This window comes from Lagopus muta, chromosome 6, assembly GCF_023343835.1.
Source record: "Lagopus muta isolate bLagMut1 chromosome 6, bLagMut1 primary, whole genome shotgun sequence".
Taxonomy (NCBI): Eukaryota; Metazoa; Chordata; class Aves; order Galliformes; family Phasianidae; genus Lagopus; species Lagopus muta.
The window spans coordinates 10,494,865-10,521,538 of record NC_064438.1 but is presented as its reverse complement, the minus strand read 5'-3'; the positions used below and the strand labels follow the sequence as shown (position 1 = coordinate 10,521,538).

Sequence of the window (26,674 nt, the reverse complement as noted above, 5' to 3'; positions counted from 1 at the left end):
GGGGAGGGGCAGCTGGAAATGAGGGACAGGTTGTGCACCAGAGGCCAGTGGACATAGCACAGGCTGCCCAGGGCAGCGGTGATCACACCAATCTACTGGAGTTCAAGGAGTGTTAAGGCAGCACTTGCAGACATAGGGTCTGATTTTTGTGTGGTCCTGTGTACAGCCAGGAGCTGGAGTTGATTAGTCTAATGGGTCTCTTTCAACTCGGGTTATTCTATGGTTCTGTAAGATAACTTGCACCCAAAATGCCAGGCAAAAGGCCACACCTTATCATTTCCCAGTCCCCTTCCTTCCTCCATCCCAGTCACAGTACCTCCTCTTTGTGCTCTCAAAGTGATGCCTTTGCTGTGCTTGATTTTGTCTTCACCTGCCTTCTGAGCAGCATCAGGGGCCATCCTCAGCCTCTGGGCCATGTGCTCTCAAGTTAATACCTCCACATCAGAAGCGGAACATCCCAATACAGGAACATACTGGGGATTAAGCATTAAATAGTTAGATGACCGAGAATGCGATGCACTTTGATCAGTTAGGTTATTTATGAAGTTCATCAGTACAGACTCTGTATCAGTGCAGATCTTAATCTTCTTACAGAACTACTGGAGGTACTGAGCTAAAATCAGCAGAAAGAAAGACTGATTGGACACAGCACTGTAATTTTAGCAGGGCATCAGTACTTCTGGTACTTCTGGTACAGATCTACTTGTACGGTAGCAGTGATAGAAAAGTAAAACAACATGAGCGGAAACAGAGTGAGGTTTTTTAAGAACCGTTTCAACAGGATGTTATGCTTCATTGTGGGATTGCATTCTTAGCTCGGCAGGAAGCAATCTGTGTTTATCCAGTATCTGCAGCCCTTTGCCGAGGTGCCACCCTGCTCGCACCCAGCGGCAATAATGAGTTACGCAGAGATGTCCTCCAGCAGACATCAGGCTTCTGCCGACGGTGCCCACCTCCCACCAGCGGAACCCCGTCGGACGGGCACATTCCCTTTATCGTGGCTAAAAGGGAGGGCGAGAAGGGAAGGAAACGCGACGGGGCTGTCCGTCTGCAGTTGTTCCAGACCCGAGGAGGCTCCGGGAAAGACACCCCCAAAGCGCGTATTTCTGCTTTTCCTGTTTTTCCAGGTCTACGTACGAAGCTATTTTTATTCGGGCGCCAAAAGCTTCTCAGCGCTTCACCAGCGTAGCCCCGTTCCGCCCCGCAGCCGGCCCGGCCCGCTGACGCGAGGGGCGGCGCTCCCGGGGGCCGGTCTACGCGGGGCGGCTCTGCCAGCGCCCAACGCGGGGCGGCGAGCCGGGGCCGGGAGGAAGCGGCGCGATGGGGCCGGCGGCGGGGGACACGGAGGCGGCGGCAGCGGCAGCGGCAGCAGGGGGCGGGCCTTGGCTGCTGCTGGCGCTACCGCCGCTGCTGCTGCTGTTCGCGCTGGTGGTTCGGCAGCTGTTGAAGCAGCGACGGCCGCCCGGCTTCCCTCCCGGCCCCGCAGGGCTGCCCCTCATCGGCAACATCCACTCCCTGGGCGCGGAGCAGCCGCACGTCTACATGCGGCGCCAGAGTCAGATCCACGGGCAGGTACCGGGCGGGAGCCGGCATAGACGCCGAGCCGGGGGCAGGCGGCGGGCGGAGCGGCGGAACGGCCTGGCCGCTATCGGGCGGGACGGCGCCGGGGGCCCCGCAGCTCTGGCGCTGAGCGTCGGGTGAGACGCGTGCTGCGAGCGGCCCGGCCCCGGGCACAGAGCGGCTCCCGTGCGTGCCGGGGTTCCGCTTCGGGACAGCGGTGTGGCCGAGCATCCGGCTGCCCTGCATTCGCGGGGCTTCGCTAAAAGGAAAGCAAAGGGCAGGCACGGGCATAGTGCGGCACTGTCGCGGGAAGAACTGTGCATTAAAGTGCCTTCAGAGTGATATTGGAGTGTACTTACTGGCAGTCCATTTATACATATATAGGAATGTTGAGATGTTTTTTGGTTGTTTTTTTTTGTTTTTTTTTTCCCCTTTTCATGTTTTCTTGTTTCTCAGCTGTTCCTTTTCATTACCCCGTTTCATGGAAGCAGTCTATTCTTACACGCTTCAAAAAAGCGAAGCCCAAGTTATCAGTGCTGGCTCGGAAAGGCAGGCAGAGCAGATGCAGCACGTGTAGCCGTGCGCCTCTTCCCGTCCCGTCCCGTCCCGTCCCGTCCCGTCCCGTCCCGTCCCGTCCCGTCCCGTCCCGTCGCCCCCCCCCCCCCCCCCATCCCGGAACGCCTGCGGGCTTCTCCTTAGAGGGATTCTCAAGCGATGGAAAGAGAGAGCTTTGAGTCCAACAAACACTGGCTTGCCTAGAAAACTAACTTCCTCAAACTGTTAAGAGTGGTTTAAAAGAACAAGGCAGTGAAAGAATACTGGTGATGGCGCATAAGTCTTTCAAAAGCTTTTGTAAAGCTTTTCATTATGAAAGCTACAGAAGAAACTTAACAGTCATAGTCTTACGAACGAGAAGCAAAGTGTGTGAATGAAAAGCATGCTCAGTGGCAGAAAGGGTAGGGTTATCTCTTCATCTCTTTCCTGTTATTTTGGCAGTAAAGGTGTTTCAAGGAAAATACTGGGATGAACTGAATGGAAATAGGAAGGCAAATGTATCATCCAAAAATTAAGCTTTATACTTGCCTGAATGCTGACTGCAGTTCTCTTCACCTGCTGTCATCAAAGATTCTGCAGAATTTGGGGTAGATCAGGAGGCAGACCAGGATATTGGGAGCTCTAGAGGAGATCAAGGAAATGGTCTTTTAAAAAGTGTTTCACAACATACAAAGAATGATAAATAGGCTATAATTGAAGTATACAAAAACAAATGCTTCCAAGAAGTACAGCGGCACTTTCTTCTCATCGTGTGAAAAAGAGCAATTGCAACAGTGAAAAATTTACTCTTGCTAAAAGGAAAAAGATTTCATAGAATGAGTAACTAAACTACTGCCCATTACTTCTTCATACAGCGATGGTCAGCAATGCTGCAATGAAGAAAAAATAAAGATTTGTGTAGGTGAAAAATACCAGATTTAATACGCTAACAAAAGTGTGAAAAGGAATATAGAATTTCAGTCTTGAGAATTTAGCCTCATTTTTATGTTATTTTATTAAGCTTAGGAGAAGATTTTCATTGTGTTTATCCTGTATGTGCCTTCTGCAGGGTGTATTGCATCTTTCTCCAAAGATGCACTTCTGGATGCTGAGCACTTCTGGAAACAGGAGATGGGACTAGTTGGGCTATGCTATCATTTGTTGCCCATCATATCTGTCATCTGATGGGTCTTTGGGAGTCTGTGCAAAGTAAGCTGGTGCCTGGCTTCAGAGAGAGGAAGGACTAGGTGGAGCTTGGCTGTCTTCCAGCACTGACACCACTTCTATGTCTGCCATCACTAAGTGATGGAAGATTTGGTCAGAAGAACTCGTAGCTTCAATCACAGTGCCCTTAACAAGATTCAACTACTGGATTCTTTTATACTACGGAAGAAAGGAGCGACAGATAGCAGCGAAACTTCCCCCTTTCCTTGTTTCAGTATGAAAGTATATAATACAAGGACTTTAGTTCTTCTATAAATAATGTACCTTTCATCCACTTGCATTTGGAGAAAAAAACGTTTTTTTTTCTTCTGAAATATGCACAGGTTCTCTCTCTTTTTTTTTTAATGACTATATGAAAGTGTTCCCAATCCTTACTTCGGTGGTTTGGTCCCACTGGGTGCACTGCAAAGCAGAATGTAGCACAGGCTAACTTACTGTACCATTAGACAGAGATTAATTTAGCTCACAACAAACTCTATGGTGCCACAATTGTGTCAGTACTTGAAAACATTCCTGTTTCTTGTACGCCCATTGAAGTTTATTGATGTATTTATGAAATCCATACTTTGCATTGAAGTTTAGTGTTGCGTCACTTTTTCATTAGCTATATTTGCTTGTTTTCATTATTTCTTTGTGAGATTTGGTTGTAACAGCATTTTACAATCTCTTTTTTTTCCCCTCAAGATTTTCAGTCTTGATTTGGGAGGGATATCTGCTATTGTGCTGAATGGCTATGATGCAGTGAAAGAATGCCTTGTCCACCAAAGCGAAATTTTTGCAGACAGGCCATCTCTTCCTTTGTTTAAGAAGCTGACAAACATGGGAGGTAAGTGCTAGTGTCTTCAAACAGAAATGCATTTTTGTCCATGAGATTTTACTAGGCTGTATGATTGCATGCAACATTTGCTCTAGTTGATTTCTCTACCTTATCTCTTATCATGAAATACTCGATGCTTCTTTAAAGATATCTAGAAAAGACTGTCATTCCTGAGCTAAATTCCACAGCAAGATACATGTAATTTATTTATTTCTTTTTTTATCTCTATGCTCTCCCCTCCTCAGTCAATTAATGTCAGTTGGAAAGCTATTTTCTTTGTTTCTGGGAATCAAATTAGCTTTGAAGCATCTCTTAGCTTTTAGCTATGAGCAGTGCAAGAGTCTTCTGAAATAGCTATACTTATCTATTATTATAACTCTTCCAGTTGTTTAGCATGAACTCTGAGAAACATATTTTTCACTCAGAGGGTGGTGATGCACTGGAACAGGTTGCCCAAGGAGGCTGTGGATGCCCCATCCCTGCAGGCATTCAAGGCCAGGCTGGATGAGGCTCTGGGCAGCCTGGTCTGCTGGTTGGCGACCTGCACATAGCAGGGGGTTGGAACTGGATGAGCATTGTGGTCCTTTTCAACCCAAGCCATTCTGTGATTCTATTTTCTTGCAACTCATTTTGCCTTCCTTGCAGATTTAGTCTGTTTGAGTTGGCAAATATAATTTCCGTGGCCTTGTTAGTGAGAAGATCTGTATTAAATTGGCCTTGAACATTCAGATACAGGTGTATGAGGAACTTCAGAAATTTTGATGACTTTAAGAGCTGCACCTCAAATTTAATTTCTGAGGTTAAATGTCAGTATTTCTTCTGGTGTTTCCATTCTATTTCTTTGTTTTCTGCCTTTTATGCCTGGCTTTGTAACGTCTGTTTTGCACCAGCTCTTTTACCTTGTGTTATACAGATTTCAGCCACATCATTAAAAATTGCACCTTGTTCTTTCCTATACTCAGGGTTTTCTTTTAGAGTGCTTATTAACATAACTATTTTTAACCTAGACTGGCAGCCCCAGATCCTAATGGCACTTTATCTCCCATAGATGCTAAGAAGTAGTATGACCTTTATAAATCTGATGGAGACAAATACTGAGAGATTACTTAGTATTTGAATTCTTTGAATCTAATCTTAAAAGATCTTTTTTTAAAATTAGTTATAGACAGACTTCACCTCAACTTTTGTTTATAGGATATATTACTTTTAGTAAAAGCTATGTTAAAACTTCAGTGAAAAAGGAAAACGTGGGCATTAATACATGTTAGTTTATGTCTTATGACTCAGGAGGCTTGCTTTTTGATAGCGAAATACTCTTGGTGTACCTGCTGACGTTATAGTGGAAATAACTCATAGCAATTGCTCTTAGTCCCAGTTTTCCATAAATGCAAAATGTTTCCAGATAGATCTGACATGCTTTTACATAAGGGTATGAAGTCTGCTTGCCTGTAGTAGCACAGGTATATCTAATTCAGCTTCGAGGCAGAGGGGTTGTTTAGGCAATCTTCTAATTGCTTATTCTACTGGCAGTAATATACTTTTAGAGTGGACTGAATGGTTAAATAATTTTATTGCCTTGTTGAGGAAAAAAAAAAGCATTGCATAAAATGCTGTGTCAAAACATTTTTTTCAGGCTTACTGAACAGTAAATACGGCAGAGGATGGACAGAACATCGCAAACTAGCTGTAAATACCTTTCGAACTTTTGGATACGGTCAAAGGTCCTTTGAACACAAAATTTCAGAAGAATCTGTGTATTTCCTTGATGCCATTGATACCTACAAAGGCAGACCGTTTGATCTGAAGCACTTGATAACAAATGCCGTTTCAAACATTACTAATTTGATTATTTTTGGGGAACGTTTTACGTATGAAGATACTGAATTTCAGCACATGATTGAGATTTTCAGTGAAAATGTTGAATTAGCTGCTAGTGCCTCTGTATTTTTGTATAATGCTTTTCCTTGGATCGGTATCTTGCCATTTGGGAAACACCAGCAGCTGTTTAAAAATGCAGCAGAAGTCTATGACTTTCTTCATAAGCTTATAGAACGAGTCTCTGAAAATAGGAAACCTCAGTCACCTCGGCATTTTATAGATGCATATTTAGATGAGATGGATTGCAACAAAAGTGATCCAGAATCTACATATTCAAGAGAAAACTTAATTTTCTCTGTTGGAGAACTCTTCATAGCTGGGACGGAAACCACAACAAATGTTTTGAGATGGGCGGTGTTATTTATGGCTCTTTATCCAAACATTCAAGGTAAGAACTTTGTCATTTTGAGGAACTGATACACCTTCCCATTGCAAATTATAAAATGAGGTACGATAATAACATTCTAGCATGTTATTAAATTGTTTTACAACTTATTATGGAGATTTGGTTTTTTTCATAAAATATTTCTAATGTATTTACATTCTGCATTGCATTGCTTAGTATTGGTTGGTAGATGCACTAAATCTATATGTTAAAATAAATACATGCAATTAAGGAAGAAATGATAACAAAATGTAAAAACATCAGCAAAAATATTTTGGGTATCTTACTTGCAATTTCGATTTTCCTTAAGGACCTCAATTCAAAATAGATTATAGTTATTTATATTTCTGGAAGAAAGAAAAAAACATTTAAAAACAAGAAGATAAGGTTACAGCTATCGGGAAGTAAGGCAGCACTAGATGTTTGAATATCAGCCCAGACACTGGGCAGAAATTTGGATTTCAGAGGTAACTAGTCATCTTGTTTCATTGCCTACTGATTTATTTCTCCCATTAAAAGTAGCAGCACGTACTTTAAATAGAAACTTTAATGGTTTGGAGAAAAAGCAGTGTGGATGACTCAAATTTGTACAGATACTTTGACCAAATAATACTGCTCTAACATCAATTGGAACATTCTTTCAGATTAGGGATAACAATACTACACATGTCTGTAAGGCTCTCCAGTTCTATCTAGAAATCAGATATCTTTATATATGAAAAGCTATGTTTTATTTTTGTGGTAATGGATGTTTAACTAAGGAGAAATACGTAGGCTTCACTGAGTACAAAATGAATACTTCTTTTGTGGAAGCATAAAAGTGAGTTGTTATTTTTAAGCAGTCAGCATATTTCAGATGACTTAAAACAGACAGTTCTAAAATAATTATATACTGCTTTTATGTTTCTGTGTTCTGGTAATTTGTCACCATGCTTGATAGTAGTGCAATTAGAAAGTCTACAAAAAAAATTTAAAAATGATAGAATATGATTATAGGTACTTAAGTTTTAGGATACGTATTTGTGTTGAAAAGAGGTATTTTAAGTGCCACAAGTAGTCAAAAAGACTAAAAACATCCTAACTCCCTGAGCTCTGACCAAGATCTTGTTATTCAATAGAGATCAAGAAAAACATTCTCTCTTCTCCTGTACACTGGCCAGTTTTGTAGAAATCCACTCACCTAAAATAATCTTCTGATCTTAGATACCGTACAGTACAATACATTCCTGAATCAGAATTCAATATCAGTTCATCTAGATAAAAATAAAAATTGATGTTACTTTTTTTTTTTTTTTTGACAGTACATGCCAATAAATCACTACATTACAGAATGTGCTTTCACTAAGCTGTTTCCCATCTCTTTATATTGATACGAAATACTGTCACATCAGATTGAAGAACCTGGTGATTCTTGGTAGAATTTTCCTGTTGCTATTCAGATTTTCATTATTTGTACATGAAATGTAAAAATGCAGATTCGTTTTAATTAATTAGGGGGTTGTGTTTCAACAAAGAAAGCTTATGAGGAAAAAAAAAAAAGAGGAGGTCCAAATGCCTTTGAGATTTTTTTAGAGTGATCTTATTCCTATGAACCTAATTTTAAAAATAGCTAAAAAAATGAGGATTGAATTTTTTTCTTTTCAGTTACATTCAGCATCTTGCTACTGCAGTTCTTTTTATCTGATACATTACAGTGAAAATTATTTTCAGTTTAAGAGTGAATGATTTGACACTGAGTCAGTTTCAAAGACTCAGCAGAATTAGACAAGCACCATTGTAAGTAGATAATATCAGTGTTACCTGTGTCCACTCAGGTATTTAAAGTACATTATCTTTGCAGTCTCATGCTTGTTCCCTTCACTTTGATGAAACAGAAGTAAACTGCCCAGGGAGGTTGTGGATGCCCCGTCCTTGGACGTGTTTAAGGCCAGGTTGGACGGGGTCCTGGGCAACCTGATCTGAATGTGTATGTTTGGTGGCCCTGCTAGGCAGGGGGGTTGGAACTACATGATCCTTGGGGTCCCTTCCAACCCGGGTGATTCTGTGATTCTGTGATTCTGTAAACTTGAGAAGAAAAGAATATATTAAAGTATGATTTTACTGTTAATAGTTAATCTTGAAACAAAGATTACTGTTATATATGCTTACAAGAATTCCTACTAGCAAGAGGAAGACGAAGGTCTAACCTTAAAAACGTATAAGCTACTATATTTTTGGTATGACATGTCATGTTTCAATATCTTTTATAAGTATATTTTCAAGCTATAAAATATAAAGGATTTTTCACTTATTCCTTTTCCTAACAGGACATGTTCAAAAAGAGATCGATTTAGTCATCGGCCCAAACAAAATGCCTGCTTGGGAAGAGAAATGTAAAATGCCATACACTGAGGCTGTTCTCCACGAAGTCCTAAGATTCTGTAACATAGTTCCACTAGGTATTTTTCACGCAACCTCCAAAGATACTGTTGTACGTGGTTACTCTATTCCTGAAGGCACTACAGTTATTACAAACCTCTACTCTGTACATTTTGATGAAAAATACTGGAACAACCCAGAAGTGTTTTTTCCTGAGAGATTTTTGGACAGCAGTGGACAGTTTGTCAAGAAAGATGCATTTATTCCTTTTTCATTAGGTAAAAACGATTCCTTCCGCTGTTCCTTCGCATAAATCTAGGAACATACAACACAAAAGTGATGACAATAAATCAGAAATGAACAGCATGATTTAAATCCATGGTTCTGATGAAACAGCTATTTTAAAGATATGTTCTTTTCTGGGCATAGCGCATTTTAGGATAATGCTATATAAAAATAAACTATTATACAACTTATACAAACCGACAACTACTATACAAATTATACAAACCAAGTGCTATTTGTTTCAGAACTAACGTGCATAGTCATTTGCTGCTAAACTTGTTGCAGCAGGTGATATGCAGAGCTAGTTTTCAAATTTCAGCACTTTGTTGAGCACCAGAAATTGCAGGTATTTTTCCCAAGGCGGTCAGCTTATGGCACTACATTATGTTCCAAGAAAATATTCAGAGAGTCGTAAGACAGTTTTCTTGGACTAGATGCACAACTTCTAAATGGCCTAAGGTAGATGTGATGAATTCTATCTTTATTGCTTGTTTTGTTCCTCTGTACTCATTTGATTTTAAAACTTCTAGAGTTTGTAATCCATCTGTTCTATGAAACCACAATTTCTTGCTCACAAAAGTGAAAATGTAATGTAAATAATTGTACGAGTCTTTTCAAAAACTTTTTTTTCTAATCCAGGAAGAAGACATTGTCTTGGAGAACAGCTGGCTCGAATGGAACTGTTTCTGTTTTTCACTTCGTTACTGCAACGATTTCACCTGTGTTTTCCTCATGGTGCGATTCCAGATCTCAAACCAAGATTAGGCATGACACTGCAACCACAGCCATACCTCATTTGTGCAGAAAGACGATGAAGAGAGGTGTCTGGACTGTTAGGTGGAGGAAAATGGTCCAAGCTGCTGCCAAGGAGTCACTTGCATTTTATTTCTAAATGTATTCAAATTGGAAGAACAGAAATGTTAATGACTTAAACTATGGTTATTTATGCACAAGTTCATGGTTTGTTTTTACTTAGTTTTCACAAAGCAGACAAAAAAAAACCACTCTCTACCAAAAATATTTAAAAAAATCCTGTGTTTAAGGGTGACATTTCCACTCCATCAATTTGTTTTGAATCTAACATCTGATTCAGCTTTTAATTTCTTAGCAAGCTATTTTACTTCGAGAGAGTATTTTTATGACATAAAGAATATGGCTTAAATTTTTATACTCAGATTTATCTCTAGAAATTCTGTATATCCTTATTCAAGCAAAACTGGAATATATGATTCTCTATTAAATTCATACAGCTAAAATGATTTTAAAGGTATATTTAAATTTCTGTAACTGAGAAATCATAATTTGTGACCTCGACAAACAAGTCTGTAATTAAAGCATTTCAATCCTTCCTTCATCATTCCCAGTATTCCTATATGGTCTTCATTTTCTAGTAAGTCAGATAACTGTATGATTCATTTTTGATGTATTTTATGGCTTGCTTTTTGTTCAGTAACATACGCAACGTGTTCCATTATTCCCATGCTCCTGACAATTACAGAAATGCACTTTGCTTGTTAATTGCATTTCCAGACACATCCTCCATTTCCTCCCAACACAAAGCATTACATAACAATTAAGCTCTGCCTCAGTAGTCTAAAAAAAATGTTTGTGTTACAAAAGTCAAGTGCAGCTACACTAAGAGTCTGCTCATGAGTGGCAGAAGAGACTTTGTTGGAAGGAAGGAGAGAGTAGGGCAGGGAGAAACAAATTTTTAACTGGATTTTAAGCATAAAAGCTAATTGACTTCTGGTAACCCCATTTTTGATCCTGCTTGACAGCTACTGCATTATGGTTATTGGCAGAATGTGAATTATGCACACAAGGCCTACAGGAGAACCCAGTGCTCCAAATACAGTGAGTGCACAACTCTGTGTGGGTAGTAGTGGGACTTCAAAATAGGGTTCAGAAAAACACACGTGCTGAGGGAACAGCTATTTACAAACAAGGCTTAATATTGAGTCTTGCTGTTTCCACGCCTTTTGCTTTGACTGGAGCTGCAGGAAAGTTCAAAGGCAGAAATGTGACATTTTTCTTCTCACCTGAGGTTTTCAGTTCATACTCAGCAGAAATACTTCCCTTCTTTTGAAATAACTGAAAAGTGTCAAATACAGCTAGTGTTAGTCCACTTACATAGACTACTATGGACTTCAGATGCAGCAGATCCAAATTAAATTACTTACCATGTCTAAGGATGAGACCCAGGTGTCCAACAGAGAACATCTCAAAAGTGTGTCCCTGGTGCTCTGAAAAGGGAAAAGTAGCAACTCTTCTTGCTAAACTACCTTTCTGTAGAGATTTGAGATTTCAAAAGGAAAGGATGGTTATAAACCTTATTCCTGTGTATTTGTCACACCATGAAAGCTGCAAATAATCTGTTCGTAAGATTTTTGCATATAGAATGAGTACAGAAGAGAAAGCTGCTGAGCTTCTCAGCACTGTCCAGACTGGGGCTTTTTTCTGTCAGCATAAGTAGCTGCTGGGTGCTTGTGAAATGTTTGTGCAAAAACTGTCAAATCTACCAAATTTAGGTCTTTTCAGTATGAAGGAACAGAACAGAGGAGTTTTCAGATACATTTCTAGACTAATGATAAGTCTTCCCATATCCCCACTTGTACTCTTCGTCAGATTTTAATTATGCAGGTTTGCCATCTGAGTAACAAGAATTCCCTATTATTTAGTTAAAACATGTTTCAAATAAATCTTAATTGATTAAAAATATCAAGGACTAGTTCTCGTGGTATTACTCTCAAAAAACAACTGGCCAGTGATTCCCTTATTTTTAGAAATAACTCCATTTAATGGAACTGTATTGATTATGTGTTATTCTGATTTCCAAATCAAAATACCTCATAGAAAGTCTTAAAATATCAGTCCAAATTTTTACTGCTATCTGCCAATTTACAGTCCCATTTGAACAACCAAATACTTCTGACAAACTACCTTTTCTATAAATGAATGCCTAGATCACTTATATATATATATATTTCATTTCTTACCAGCTTCTTCATTATTTTTCTTCAGAAATCTGACTTAATCCAAAGATTCAATTTAACCATTTGAAATATGGACATAATCATTTTTTTTCCAGTTATCTGGTATTTCTCTATCTTATTAAGATTGATTTGTCATGAACACTAGTAAATGGATTTATGTTTAGAATTTCCTGCTGACATTTTTTTTTTTAAATCTGTAATCATGAAAAAAATTCAATGGATTTACATTCATTTCATATATGCACATTTTACAATCTCTCTACCTTACAGGTGTATGTTTTTATTAGTCAGATCCAATATCAGTAGAAGGTCTGCCCTTTCAGACTCTGGACTTTTTGGATGTATCCAAGTATAAATTCATATCTCTATGAGCTAGTGACACAGAATACAGGAAAAGGATGAAGGAAATCCTTTCTGAAAAGCTGTAATTCTTAAAAGTAGTTGGGATTCATGGTGAATTGTTAAACACGAGCTTTAACTCTGCAGCCAAAAGATCTTATGTGACAGAATACTGAATATTCTAATATTCTGAATACAGAATACAGAATATTCTAATATTCTGAATATTATACAGGAACTACATGTGTATTTGTTGCTGGCACAAGCATTCCTTGAATACTGTGTCCTGATATGTTGTCTATAACTACGGGAGCATTTAAAATTTGGTTGTGTTTCTATAGAGCTATAAGAGTAACTAAGAATATGTTTATGCCATGTATTCTGGCTTGCTGCAATCTACTTCTACTGATTTATGAACTGAGCATGTATTATATGATCATATCAGGGCACAGCTATGTTCAAGCTAATGTGCTTTCCTGCCAACATAATTTATTGTTTCAGACTTGGTTGTACACTGGCGCTGTTAGTTTTGTTAAGTTGGAGACTCAAGCCTGTGTCCAGAATGTACATCACAGAAATATACTGAAGAACATACAGGCTAATCACACATCCAAGGCAATTCATTCACTTTGTTTACAAAATTTAATTTAAATGGCTTGATTACAATCTACAGCTGTCTCTACAGAGAACAAAAAGCTGGTCTCTTCAGTTAGTAGAAAAGAACAGTAGCAGCCAAGGTGAAATCTCTTTAAACTAGGAACCACGTGAGTATCTTGAAACTGCTGTAGATGAGGAATCAGGTATATAACTGATAGTGAGATTAGTTACCCAGGATCATTAAGGAATTTTAACATCAGCTAATAGGTTCTCCCATGCTCTGCTTCTAATTTGCATTGCATGTAGCATGCACTGTGACGTAAGGTCACAGTATTCCCCCACAGCAATCTCAATCATCACTTTTAAAATATGTACTTTTCTCTCTCAATTCCAAATCTCTGGTAGCTATTTAAGAATTCAAGTGGCTTGAGCTGACATAGCAAGTAAGCTTTGTCTTGATTTGGTGTGCAATTGTACTATACAATTCAATCTGTGGTTGTCTGCAGAATGAAAGCATGCCATTCATGTGCATATTTTTAGCCTAAAGGTTTGTACTAGCACAAATACTAGTGAGTAGATGAGGGAGATTATTAAGACAGCACGTCCACTTGGAAAAGTAACAAGTTCAGAAAAACAACAGTAAGATCATCAAGTCATCTAGGAAAAAGGGAGGGAATAATATTATGAAAAATTTGCAAAAATGCACTAAATTGGAAAACACAAGGACTAAGGATAAATAGAAAAGTAATTATAATTATTTGAGTGCCAGATCAGAAGTTATCTTTGGGTAAGACAGATGGAAAATGAAAACAAGAGAATAGAGCCAGGTGCAATGGACTATTAAATACAAGCTTGAGAGGGTAAATTCTCAGTATAAATTGGTCTGTGAAGGTACAGACATGGACTTTCCTAGCAGCTGAATGCCTGAGATTTTAGTATTGGGCCTTATTTTGGTGTTTGGTATTACATAAGGCCTTTGTCTAATCAAGATCAAATTAAACTTCCGCTCTGGAAACATTTTGCTTTATTCTGTCCTTCATACAATTTGAGGATCAGCAGATTCTTCCATTTCTAGATTATCCCCTTAGATATTTCTGAAGACTGTCAACTATCTCGATGTCAATGTGATTAGAATTAGGCAGAACCCATACTCAGAGTGGTCATTTCTTAGGAAGTCTGCCAGAATTCAAGGGACATTATGTTTGCTACATTCTCCTGAATAAGTAACATTCCAAATAGATTAAATCCATTAAAATAATGGAGCAAATCAGGAATGTACAATCTAATCCAATAGCTTACTATTACTGCAGCAGATGGCTGCTTGCCCAAAACTTTACATGTTATTTATAACAGCCTATAGTAATGTAACAGAAAACAGAATACACTTTTTCCTTTGCTGTTTTCACCTCCTGATTTGCTTGTCTAGGCTAGTACAAAAATCCTTAAAGGAAATATTTTTAATTTGTATAAACTGACTTATCAAAAGCACAAAAAGAAAGTACATTATATATACTTAAATGCCATGCACTTGTATTATGCTCCCACTAAAGTGAGGGAATGCGTGATGTCAGTCATTGTTCAGATCCCTCACAGGATGGGCAACACAGATGGAATTTCAGCAAGCAAGGAATGGAGATTAAGTAGAAAAATGGCTGTGGATAAAACACCTTAAAGAATTTTAGTTACTTTAATTCTTTCTAAATGCACCCAAGATTAAGCAGTCCAAATGCTCTCTGGTTGTCTTTAGCTTGCACAATAAACTCTGTTAAAATAATAGCACCGGTAGTGAGCAAGCACCATAGCATTACTGATAGGTCTAATTTTTCCAGGAAAAAAGCTAGATACCTATGAGCTTTCTTGCGCCTTTGTAGGTAGGGAAGTTCATTTAATTGTTCTTCATGGGACCAGAGAAACTGATCTTCAAAGTTCCTTGAAGGCATCTTCAGATCAAGTCTCAACGTATTTTACATTACATAAAGCCATACTGTTTCTCTCTCAAGTAACCTACAGTCAGAATTGTCACAATAGAGGGAAATGCAACAAATCTCAACAAGGCATTTACTGCATCACAGATGACTTCAGCTATGCTCCAAACATTTATTGGAGATCCACTCCTTCTCCTCCAAGGGATTCCAAATTTCTCACTCAGCAAATAAAAAGTTTCTAATGTGAGATGCATTACTACTTAAATGCTCAGTAAATGAAAAGCTTTCAGATTTTTTTCTATCATTTGTACATTTTCTTACAGATATTTAAAATGATACACATGACATCCCATCTCTAATGCTAATACTTAAAATACAGATCCAGAAAGGAGGTCAGTAAATTATGCAGTTCATTCATCTCACCCAGCAATATATTTTCTCAGCACTGTTTGTCAGACTGCATAAAACTGCCTTCCTACTCTAAAGATAATCTCTTTCAGTGAGTCACAACTTTCTCAATCCTCAATTATTGTCTTAAGCATTATGAACACTGAAAAGATTATTCTGATTATTTTGCTAATTTGTATAGGAATGCAATAATCTATCTAATGGACAGATACTTTTCCTGAAGTGTGGCATCTGAAGTTAGAAACAGTATATTGGTAACTGTTTACTTACACCGAATAGAACAAAACGATTACAAATTCATTTTCAAACACTTCTTCATTCACTTCTATGACTGAGAGGAAGCTTAGTTAAAATATGCATCAGATAAATTAGCAATACCACAGAGATTAATCAACAAGAAAGCCTATTTGAATGACCACACATAAGAGAAAGATTTCATGCCTAACTTCCAATAAGCAATATCAAGTCTTTGAACTTTTTGTATAATAGCTTTAAGCCAAGCATTAGTCTTTGTTTTATACACAAGGAAAATGGAAAAACTTTGATCTCATCCAAGGTGCAGTGGGTTTGCTGATCAGTAGCAATGAGTCAGAAGTGAATCATCACCTGTTTTTTTGGCAAAATATTTAGAACATGGACAAATCACAAGGTGAATGATAAGAATAATCTGAAACACTATGCTATCTCATCATTACTTAAAGACTCCATTGGTTATTGTTAAGGCATTTGCTTCTATTTTTCTGAAAACTCACAGACAAACCACATGATAGAAAGCTTCTGCTCTGCACAGGCCTTTTAGTTTCCTTGGTATTGCAGATATTAATATTCTGCCAGGTAATACAGCCTGTGCATTAGAACCTACCACAGACATCAGTTGCTAACATCTCTGATTTCTTGCAGTGCAGAAACTAAAAGATGATTCACAGCGTACAGGTTCCAGAAGAAGCCTTCCAGTCAAAACCATTTGACTGTGTAGTGCACTTTTTAAGGGGTGTCTGCTGTATCACGTAGAACTGTGTGTCAATCCCTTAGGTGCATTAAACATCCATTATTCAGTACCCTGAATGAATCACAACATAGCATTTTAAGTCTGGCAGTTTCTGGACAGACATTTCCATTGTTGTGCCAAAGAAAAGCAGCCTTACTTTACTGAAACCATTTTCTTTAGCTTAATGCTATTATTAGCAGAACGAGCAATTGCTTTTTACTCTGTTGTTTTAGAATATTAAAGATAACGGAAGGGAGACTAACCAGAACTATTCTTTCAAGTCTGAGCCAGAAGTATCTCAGAGAAGAGTATAAATGGACAATAAAACTGAGCAATCTGTCTTAATTGTCAAGACTAATGTGTATATACACATATATGTCTTGAGTTAGGAGTTGTATATCTGCTGGATTCATAAGGATGTTGGAGTATGCACACTATGCCAGGAGCATCACTGCCAACTGAAATGTTTATCCTGCAGTGGCTTAGTTCATTGGCTTTCCATCTTGTTACTTCAGGAATATTAGTCATTATTCTTTATCATTAAGCAGAAGACAGAATACTAATTGCTCGTGATGCCATTAAACTAAGATCAGATAGATCGGTTAAGACCAGTTAACAGATGTGTTCTTTTGCTATCACCATCTCTGAGAAGTCACAGTATGATTATGATAGCAAGTTGAAGGCTTAATTCTGGAGATATCAGAAGGAAAATTCTTCATTGCAAAAATGAAAGAATTGATCACCTCATTTGCATTTACTCAGAAGTGAGAAAGGTAATTGTTCAGAAACACAATTCTGAGGAAAGCTTGAGAAAGAACACTGCCTTGATCATACTTGTTATATCTTTTAGTCAACTTCTCATTTATTTTCTCCATGTTTTTTAACCATGCTAACATTTATAAGCCATAAAAAAATCAATTTTCTTAAACTTGCATAGCAACTTCATTTATAATAGCTGCACTGTTAATAGCAGTATGACTTAATTTTCATTACTACTAAACCATGAAAGTATTGTATTAAACAATAAAAGTATTAGTCATGTTTTCATGTTCTTTAAAAGACAATGAGCTGGCTTGAAATGATAAAATTTAAGTCCCTCTTTTGTATAAGTAAATATCTTTTGCATGCATATAAAATTATTTATGACATGCCTACTTTTTATTTCCTAGTATTCATTACCTATGATGATTGTATTCTACTGTTAGTCTAGTATCAGTCTGGGATTCTTGATCTCACCATTACAAGCATGAGACACTTCAAATCTGCATCTCTCACATCTTCTGAAAAGGTTCCAGATAGAAGGGAGAGTTCTGCCTTATTAGTTTCAGGCTGTAATACTTCAAATTCTTTGTATGTTCTGGAAGAATCAGAAGCAAGGCCTCAACTACAAGTGCCCAGGAGAACGCACTATAGATACAAGTGAGCTCCTAAAATCTAATTCCTTGTGGTGATTCACCTGCCACTGGTTGTGTTTGACAGCCGGTCTTGATGCCCATGAGAATGCACTTCATTCACTTGAAAAGGGTGGTTTGAAAGCAGAGTGAAGAATTTCTCTCCTCTAGCAGAACCCTCTTATTAGCAACTTGAATGAAAGACGTACAGAATAAAAAATGGTTTTAACTATCTAGCAAATAAGATCTTACTCAAATACTGTAACTTGAACTCACCTGAAGTAATGTTACACCAGTCCTTCCATTTTGAGTCTTCAACTCACCACCTGACTTTGCTGTGAAGGAATAACCCAAAGGAAGAGGAAGCAAGTAGTTGTTCTTGGCTGTTTAGTACCACCATGACATCCAGAGCTCTCCAGAGATATAGAGGGAATTTGGCTCCTTACAGGAAACTTTATAGTGCAGTTCTGTATGTACTGCATGCATGGGAGCAAGTAATCCAACCTACGTTGTATAAGAGGGCAATGAGGAGATGGTGGCTATTTTGACAGGAAAGGTGCTGTGAAGGCTTTACTTAAAACTGAAAATATCAGAAATAAGGATATCTACTGTAGCAATCAGCGTAAGCTAATTTAGCCTACTTTTGACCAAACAAGAAGTGCGTGTTGCTTTAGCAAATATTTTGAAGTTGTTCTGTGTGCTTCTCTGTGCTCCTTAGCATACCCTGGTAAACGTGGAATAGAAGTGTGATCACAGATCGAAATTAGTTGTAACTTCCCAGTAACCTGTCACCACAATGAGCGTGACCTGCTTCATAAGGATATGTGTTGCTGACAAGAGCTCAAACAACATTCAAATAACTCTCCATCAATATTTTTGAAAGATTACAGCACTTCAGTTGAAGTTACCTCCACTTCTGCAAACATGCCTTGAAGCAACCTTTGATGATATTAGCTCCTAGGAAAACAGTAAGCCACATATTATGTATGTATAAACAACAGACATTCTAAGATGCTTTTGAACACATTCACAACTAAGTGAATAGAATAAATAAATAAAAGGAATAAAAAATAAGAATATAAAATAAGAAAAATTAAGATCAAAAACCTGATAGTAATAATGGCAGCAAAGGGGAATTTGGCACTGATAAGGTAAAACAAAAAGCACACCTCAGTAGTCTTTGAAAGTGAATCCACAAACAGCTGATTAGTGGGGGGGGAGGGATAAAAGTCCTTTCTCTGGCCAAATGCAGAATAGATATATTAGATTGTGCGAAACAGCACAAAATAATTTAGACAAGATTATCTTAGAAATGTTACATCTTTTTCAAGCTAACTGATGTAAATGTAAACAAAAATATACTAACATACATTAGCAACGTGCATTTTTTTAGTGCCATTCATCTGCACAGCATATAAATGCTCAGTATTAAAAAATGCACTTTAAGCTAGCTTTCTTTGTGGCTTGCATAAGGCGATTATTTACTTGCAGTTTAATTTATGTATTTTTATTTTTGCCACTAGCACTACACAATTGCAGTGTTCCTAAAATACATACTTGTGTGGATCGTGGATTAAGTTTCTTATTTTAAAATTAAATGATCTAAAATCTACTATATTACCGTGATGTTTATCTTACTACGAGGCTTTACTCAAAGCTTTCATGTTCTGCTTTCCATATGTATATTTCTGGATGCAGATCAAGCTATGTTTGTGGTGAAAGAAAGGATGTAAGGCACATTAACATACACTAGCCACTTTGAAACAGTAGTTTCTATCTTTTGTAAAAAAAAATCTTTAATTCTCCTAAAGTTTTACATACAAAGAATAAATGAAATAAGACCTTATTTCTTTACAATTTAATACCAGAAATTGGTGCAAGATAAAATCTATTGTGTTGCTGACTTGTTTTTTTAAACAGGAACCTGAGTAAGGGCAGGAAATATAGCATTATAACTAGAAGAATAAAATCCCTTAATAATTTAAGTAGCTGAACAGATTTTTAATGTTTTACCACAAAACAGCAAGGCAACAGATGATAATGGCCTCATATTCAACGAATACCCACTGCAAACCTGAATATTTTCTGCAAAAAAACCCAAACCATCAGATTATGCACAAGAATAAAAAGCATCATAAATAGATGCATCTGATTTTTTTTTCTTCTTTTAAACCACAAGTATCAAAATTTAGCTTTTCCGTCACAGTCCGTGAACAGTTGCTCTGAGATGACTACATTAAGCACGCGATTGCACTAAAGTAGACACCCCACAACAGGCTTGCACTGCAACAGGAATATGGTTTTCATATAGGCACAGAATTCTTCTTATTCATGTTCAAAAACAACATGAAATACACAACTCAAGACAATATTAGAATTCATCAAACATATCCTTGTTAGCAAAAAGTTCTTGCCACTTTGGTAACTGAAGTCACTGAATGTATCTAAAAATCGTAGGTACCTCGAGGAAAATAAGAGTTCTGTATTCAGCAAGGCAGCATTGTATCAGGATATTTTATACCAACTAAGGCATAAGGAACTTTGCATCTGGGTATGCAATACTTAATTTTAGAATAAAGTTTTGTATTCTGTGTGGTGAAAGTGCATAGGAGTGGGATTCCACTGGAGCAGAAAGAATCCTCTCACAGTATTAAGGCCTTTCAACTTTAAGTGAAATGCATCAGGCTAAAGTCTGCACAGTGAAAAAAAAATAGGACTTCCTATCATCGTACTGAACACAACTGGAGTTTACTCAGCATGTCTTTTCTTCTCCTAGTTGCCGCTCATCTTCTTCATCAGCTTCCTCAATAACCTGAATTTCATCTGCTTGAGGTAAAGATGAGATCTCTGTTATCAGTTCAGCTCCTTCAGCTTTTTCTTCTTCTTCAACTGCTTTCTTCCATATTTTGTGATTTTCACTGAGATGGTGTATTAGCTGACAGAATATTCTTCTACCTTTTTTTCTTTGAGCTTCTGTAAAAATTAAAGCATTATATTTTAGCTCTTTGAGATTCGAAGAGATCACATTTAAAACACACATACAGAATAATGCCATGTTGACAAGGAGATGTAAACTTGAGCAAAACCCACAAATGCTTACTCCCAATATTTGAATAGCAACATGGATAATAAGGATAATCACAGTAGCTACAATATTTGAACAGCATGATTTCAACCGCCATTGTTATGCCTGAATCTAGTAAAAGAAAACCAGGTACCAACTCAAGTATAAAATCTTACTTAAAATGAGATCATCTTCTATTTCTTCATCATCACTCTCCAACTGAGCTCCATCATCTTCATTACTTTCTGCATCCTCCTCTTCATCTACCCACCGCCCTGGAAGCAGCCCTGCTGCATTATAGGAATTACAAAGGGGGCCAACTATGTGAGTGATGAAAGATTCTTGCAGTTTTGCAAGTTGTGGACAAGAACGATCCATGAAAGGACTTATAGGTAACCCAAGACTTGCTTCTTCATCACCCTGAAAGAGAGATTACAAAAAACACAGAACTTCTCAAAATATTAACTTTAAATTTTGATTTGAGAGATTAATTTTGAGGAGATAAGTAAAGAAAGCTGATTGCATCTTTTTACCAAAGGCAATAGTAATATAAATTAAACTAATGAAAATGGAGTTAGAACAATCATGAAGATATTTTAAGATCTGCAGATCTCATAATCCTCCCTTCAACTTGCTCTCAATATCTCAAAAATTGTTGACATTTGTAGGGAGCTCATCTTCAAGCTTCCAACAGAACTAACAGGAAGTGAAAGATTACATTAGTATGCTTCATATAAAAATAACTTGTCAGTATTCAGAAAAAGAAGATGGAAATAGTTTGTCTGACTTTATCCTGACAAGGAATAATGTTCGTATTAGTTATACATTCAGTAGCATAAACAATTGATCATCTGCCTCTAATTAAAAATATGTATACTTCCAACACCTACCTGTTCATAAAACTCATTAACAATGCCTTCTGTCCATTTCAGATGCAGCTCTCTAACTTTTGCTGGGCCATTGATATCTGCCAGTTTGATGCATATTTGACAGACAAGCAGGCGATCATTTTCATTGCTCCATTCTATACCATGACTGTCGATATCATTGGCCTGGGTTGAGCATATACATTTTGAAAAATTAAGTTAAAACTATTCATCAGTATTATATTTTTAGGCTCTGCACCAAGACACTTGAATTATTTTTTCTATAGACTTTTTTTTTTTTTTTTTTTAAATCTTAACACAGTCAAAAAAGTCATTTTTCATCTCTGAAATAAGACTCAGCTCTACTACAGGTCTGCAAGGCCTACCAGACAATACACAAACCACCATAAAATTGTTCTCTATGAAGAAAATAGCAGATTTGCATTTTTCTAAACAACTCAATAAGATAAAATTTTAAATATAATTGTTTAGTATCAACAAATATGCAATAGCAACACAAACATCAGCATACTGCAACCAGCCCAGCGCAGGCAGTAAAATGTAACTAACCTTGGAATTAAATTCTGCAAGGAAATCAAAATGCTTCTTGAGATCTGTGGCAAGGATTGCTTCAATCACTAAGAAACGAAAACGCTTAAACTCTACGTGATCAAGATTTGATAAAAAGTTGTATTCTGGTCGTGATAAGAAAAGATTCCAGGCAGAAGCAGCATGGTGATTTTCTAAGACTGATCTGTCATTGTAAAGAACAGCCTACAAAAGAAGAGAATCATAAATGTCAGATTTAAGATTTAGAACTTAATATTCTGAAGCTTAAGGATTAGTCACTAACAAGATTTTTTTATTTTTTTTTTTCTTAATTAAACTACCCAGTGATGTTTTACCTTCTAGTTTTGAGGGTTATAGAGGAAAAAATGGCAGATGAGAGGAAAAAAAGCCAAGTAGTAAAAGCTTTTATTTCTTCAAGTTCTCCAAAGGTCTTTCAAATCTCCATTCATGCTTACACATGATACACACCTCTTAAAACAGAGATTGAACTTCTGGTAATATGTATGAGGCATACACCAACAAAAACAAAACCAAAAAACTCATAAACTGAATTGGATTCTGATTTACTATTATTGCTGTTGTCATTATATATGTTTCTTGTCTCAAACTTCAGAGATGCAAACCACCATGATCAGTAATTAGCATTTTTCTTCCTCAATCACTACTACCCTATGCAGTTTAGATATCTTTTATTCAGTGATTTTCCTTCTCCCATCCCCAGTTATTTACTCATTTCATTTTGCTGTGCTCTATGTCACCTTTTTCATCTTTCGCTTTTAGACCTTAAGAGAATTTCCTTTCTTTCCCTTTTCTAATAAAGCTGATTACAGCAGATGAAAGCAAGCATATCTTGCTAATTTTGTCTTAGTTTATTCATCCGCCCTTAAAAATAATGACTGTTTCCCATAACAGATAAATACTAAATTCAGATTTTAGGCAACGCAATTCAGTGAACTACAAGAACAATTCATGTTTTTAAGGTAATTGCCTATGATAAAAAAAAAAGCCTATGATAGCGATAGACTTTTCATAGGACTTGCAAAATGAAATATATCCATTAATTTAAGTGCTCAGACAGTCCTATAGCCAGCTCTGTTTGAAATTATCTTTTACTACAATCTACATAGATTTAAGTTACTTATAGTTTTTTTAAATTGAGAACGTTTTTCATATACGTACAATCTATATACACAAAATACATGAGAACTTATCAGGAAAAACAGTTACACAAGTAAATTCAAATTCATTTCTCAAAGCCTTAAATTGGACAAATGATTCCTACTCAGGCAATATAGGAATAAGGAAGAAAATAATTTTTACTATTCTCCTTGCAGATAGAAATAGTTTTCTGATTAAAAAATTTCTTACCTGTGGTGCATTTGTAGCTACTAAAAAAGCATTTGTACGACCGGGATGATCATAATCATGCATGGCAGCTGCCACATATAAAGCCATGAGTTCCAAGGCAGGAATGTTTGATGCCAGGCACCCGTAACTGTCATCAGTAACAGAACAGCTTTTTGAAGAAATATAGCTGACTTGATCAGGAACACCACCACCAGCTTCATCTAAGAAAAAATCATATTACTGTTTTTACATAAACCAGCAATTTTGAAGCACATTTGGAAAGGCCAGTAAGAAGTAAATTCATCATGACCGTACGTGTTGTCCAACAGGGTAGCCAAAATCTTACAAATTCACGGAAAGCTCTCACTATTTCAAGACATTACACAAGGGCAACATGTTTTTGCAGGACATCCTGAAGTTTTTAAAGTGTCCCAAAACTGGAAAGTTGTAGAGCTTCTGCATTCAAACCAATTATTTACTTAGCACCAGACAGGTGCATTAACATACTTTTACTCAGGCAAGTTTACCCATTACAAGATAACTATCACTCATACAACTTAGAGAGATTTTGGGAAGAGCTGTTATCCGTCATAATCAGGAAAAAAAAGACAATTTTAAAAATTAATCTAATGTACTTCAAGTGCTAAAAAAGGGCTGACTTTCATTTAGTACAGAAAACTTGAGTGAAACTGTTTTGTTGTCTAACAAGCCAATTCTTCTAATAACTGTTCTAAAATCAATTGCATTTTACTTCTGAATAGTATGTACTAGTATTGTCATATCACTACTGCCTTATATTAAAACATAAAAAATACTTGAGTGATAAGGATAATTAGTGGTTTTGTTCAATGTACTGTGATTTCATTAAGACATTTTTACAGCAAAAGAATAGAAGTAAAGTATATGGATACATACCCATATCAGTTTCCAGTACATGCTCATTATGAATTTGCTGAAATCCAGGAATGGGCCTTGTGGTCAGATACCAAACTGCATGAAGAACATCCGTGGCGTGTATACGATTGTGATCTGAAAATTAAAAAATAAATAAATCAGATACGTGAGTTACTCTACACTCTTTACTGAAGTTTTTGCATTTAAATTGTTTTAAAACAGATCCACATTAAAAAACATTTTTTTTTCTTCCATAGAAGAAAAATAAAAGAACCAACACAAAATTATTTGTAATGTTTTTCAATTTTTACTCAGACATAATACTTTATCTTTGCCTTTCAGTTTTCATGACTCTTTATTCAACGCCACTTTCTAATTCTTTCTTTTTGTCAATGTGAGTTGTAAAGTCACTGAAAACAGTTTTCACAAACACACACAAAAAATCAGCTAACACTTAGCGTGTATTTAAACTTTGCATAAGACATAATGTCTGTACATCTTATAAAAGAAGAAAGTTAAGTTTAAAATGCAGTAAGACATGAAAATACCAAAACAATTATCTATGTTTAACTTACATTAAAACTCAGAGAAACAAGACCAGAAAAAGAAATCACATACAGAAAAAGCAGAACTAACTCAACTGAGCAGACTTGTTGACATGGTACATGACAAGAATTTTATTCATATAAAAACAGCACTCTACTATATTTTATTAGACATGTAATTAACTTTTTTAAAGTGTTCTACTTTTGAAGAAAGACCCAGGAGAAAAGCAATATAGAAAATTAAGTAAAAGGACTCATCAATCAAATTAGTAAGAATCCAAGACAGAACTGAACTTTTCTATCTAATATCTAAATAACTATAACTGTTTTTGATATATCATCTAATTGTTTTTGTTAAAATTAGAATCTAATACACACAGCAGAAAGGATCCAAAGAGGATCACTGACTGACTACAAAATGAAACATACTATTAAAAGATGCACTATATGAAAATCTGATAGTATTTATCCTGCCTCTTTTGGATCTGTCTTCTCCAGTGAAGATCTGGAAGAAATAAATGGTAGGCATAGAGAACAAGGATTTACTAAGGAAAATTAGAACTCTGTACACAAAAAGGGACTTGACAGACCTTCAAAACAGAAGAAAATTCACTAAACGTGAGGGGACAACCACCTATCTCCCGCAAAGATAACAGTGAAATATCTAACAGACCAAATTTAGTACAAAGGAAAACTCAAACATTAAGGAAAAGATTGCATTTTAACTTGTAGTAGATACTATCACTGAATGTTTTCAAGAAAAAAGTGAGATAAAAATCAAACAAGCCCTAAGCACACTTCATCCTTCCTGAAAGCCTGGAATGGATTAAGTTACCTGTCAGTCAGCAATGGCCACTAGACATTCATACCAATTTGACACCTACAGGCATCTGGGCCAGTAAAAACATCTGTGACATGATTTTACTTACTTATTTTAAAGTTGGCAGCCCTAAACATTTTCATGAATGATTACAGTATTTTTGATTACAGTATTGATTACAATTTCCATTTTGATTACAATTTCCATTTACATATTGATTACAATTTACAATTACAAAATATTGATAACAATGATTACAGTATTTTTTACAGTAAATCAGTATTTTTGATTGAACTACTCATCAAAATCTTTAAGACTGTATTCAGCCTATACATTACCAAGTCTAGTTTTGAAGGGCTTTTGTTTGTTGTGTTCTGGGGGGTTGGGTTTTTTTTTGCTAAATTCTGGCAGATATATCATATAAAAATATACTGTATGCCTCCACACTGAATATTAGTATACCTCAAGGAAATACATAAATATAAAAGAAAAAAACACATACAATTGGATATTACTCACAGGGAATATCTCGGTAGCCATTTTCCAGTGCACAGAAGTAATTCATGAATTCTTTAACTGGGATTTTGAAAATCTCAAACAAACCAGTGTCTTCAAACAAGGTGTAAGTTACCTAAACATATATTAAAATGAATTTTAACCCGGAAAACAGTAGCTGAGCATATTTTGCTTTTTCTTAAAAAAAAAAAAAAAAAAAAAAAAAAAAGTTCTAAAAATATTCCCATCTTTACAAATTATACTTGCTGATAGGGCTGAAAAGTACTGATATTTCATTAAAGTTTGCCAGAAAGCTAATGTCACAACATCAGTTAGATGCTTAATCATTTTTAATTCAGAAATTTAAAAAAGCATTTTTAGCATCCTCTTA

At 36.6% G+C, this 26,674-nt stretch overlaps 2 protein-coding genes across 2 annotated transcripts in view; one reads left to right on the top strand and one right to left on the bottom strand.

Annotated features, from left to right (window-relative positions):
• Positions 1 to 911: 911 nt before the first annotated feature.
• On the top strand, positions 912 to 12,224 carry LOC125694662 (vitamin D 25-hydroxylase). The gene is made up of 5 exons (XM_048948213.1): positions 912 to 1,568; positions 4,003 to 4,144; positions 5,769 to 6,401; positions 8,705 to 9,034; positions 9,681 to 12,224. The coding sequence occupies exons 1-5, from the start codon at positions 912 to 914 to the stop codon at positions 9,854 to 9,856; spliced, it is 1,938 nt and encodes a 645-aa protein (XP_048804170.1). The 3' UTR covers positions 9,857 to 12,224.
• A 7,242-nt stretch (positions 12,225 to 19,466) lies between these two features.
• Positions 19,467 to 26,674, bottom strand: part of PDE3B (phosphodiesterase 3B) — a 74,883-nt gene continuing 67,675 nt past the window's right edge. The window contains exons 10-16 of the mRNA XM_048950115.1: positions 26,308 to 26,419; positions 24,445 to 24,558; positions 23,551 to 23,750; positions 22,183 to 22,386; positions 21,637 to 21,798; positions 20,923 to 21,166; positions 19,467 to 20,655 (exon numbers count right to left, since the gene is read on the bottom strand). Coding sequence (XP_048806072.1) covers positions 20,435 to 20,655; positions 20,923 to 21,166; positions 21,637 to 21,798; positions 22,183 to 22,386; positions 23,551 to 23,750; positions 24,445 to 24,558; positions 26,308 to 26,419 — 1,257 coding nt within the window. The 3' untranslated portion in view covers positions 19,467 to 20,434. The remainder of the gene's footprint in view (positions 20,656 to 20,922; positions 21,167 to 21,636; positions 21,799 to 22,182; positions 22,387 to 23,550; positions 23,751 to 24,444; positions 24,559 to 26,307; positions 26,420 to 26,674) is intronic.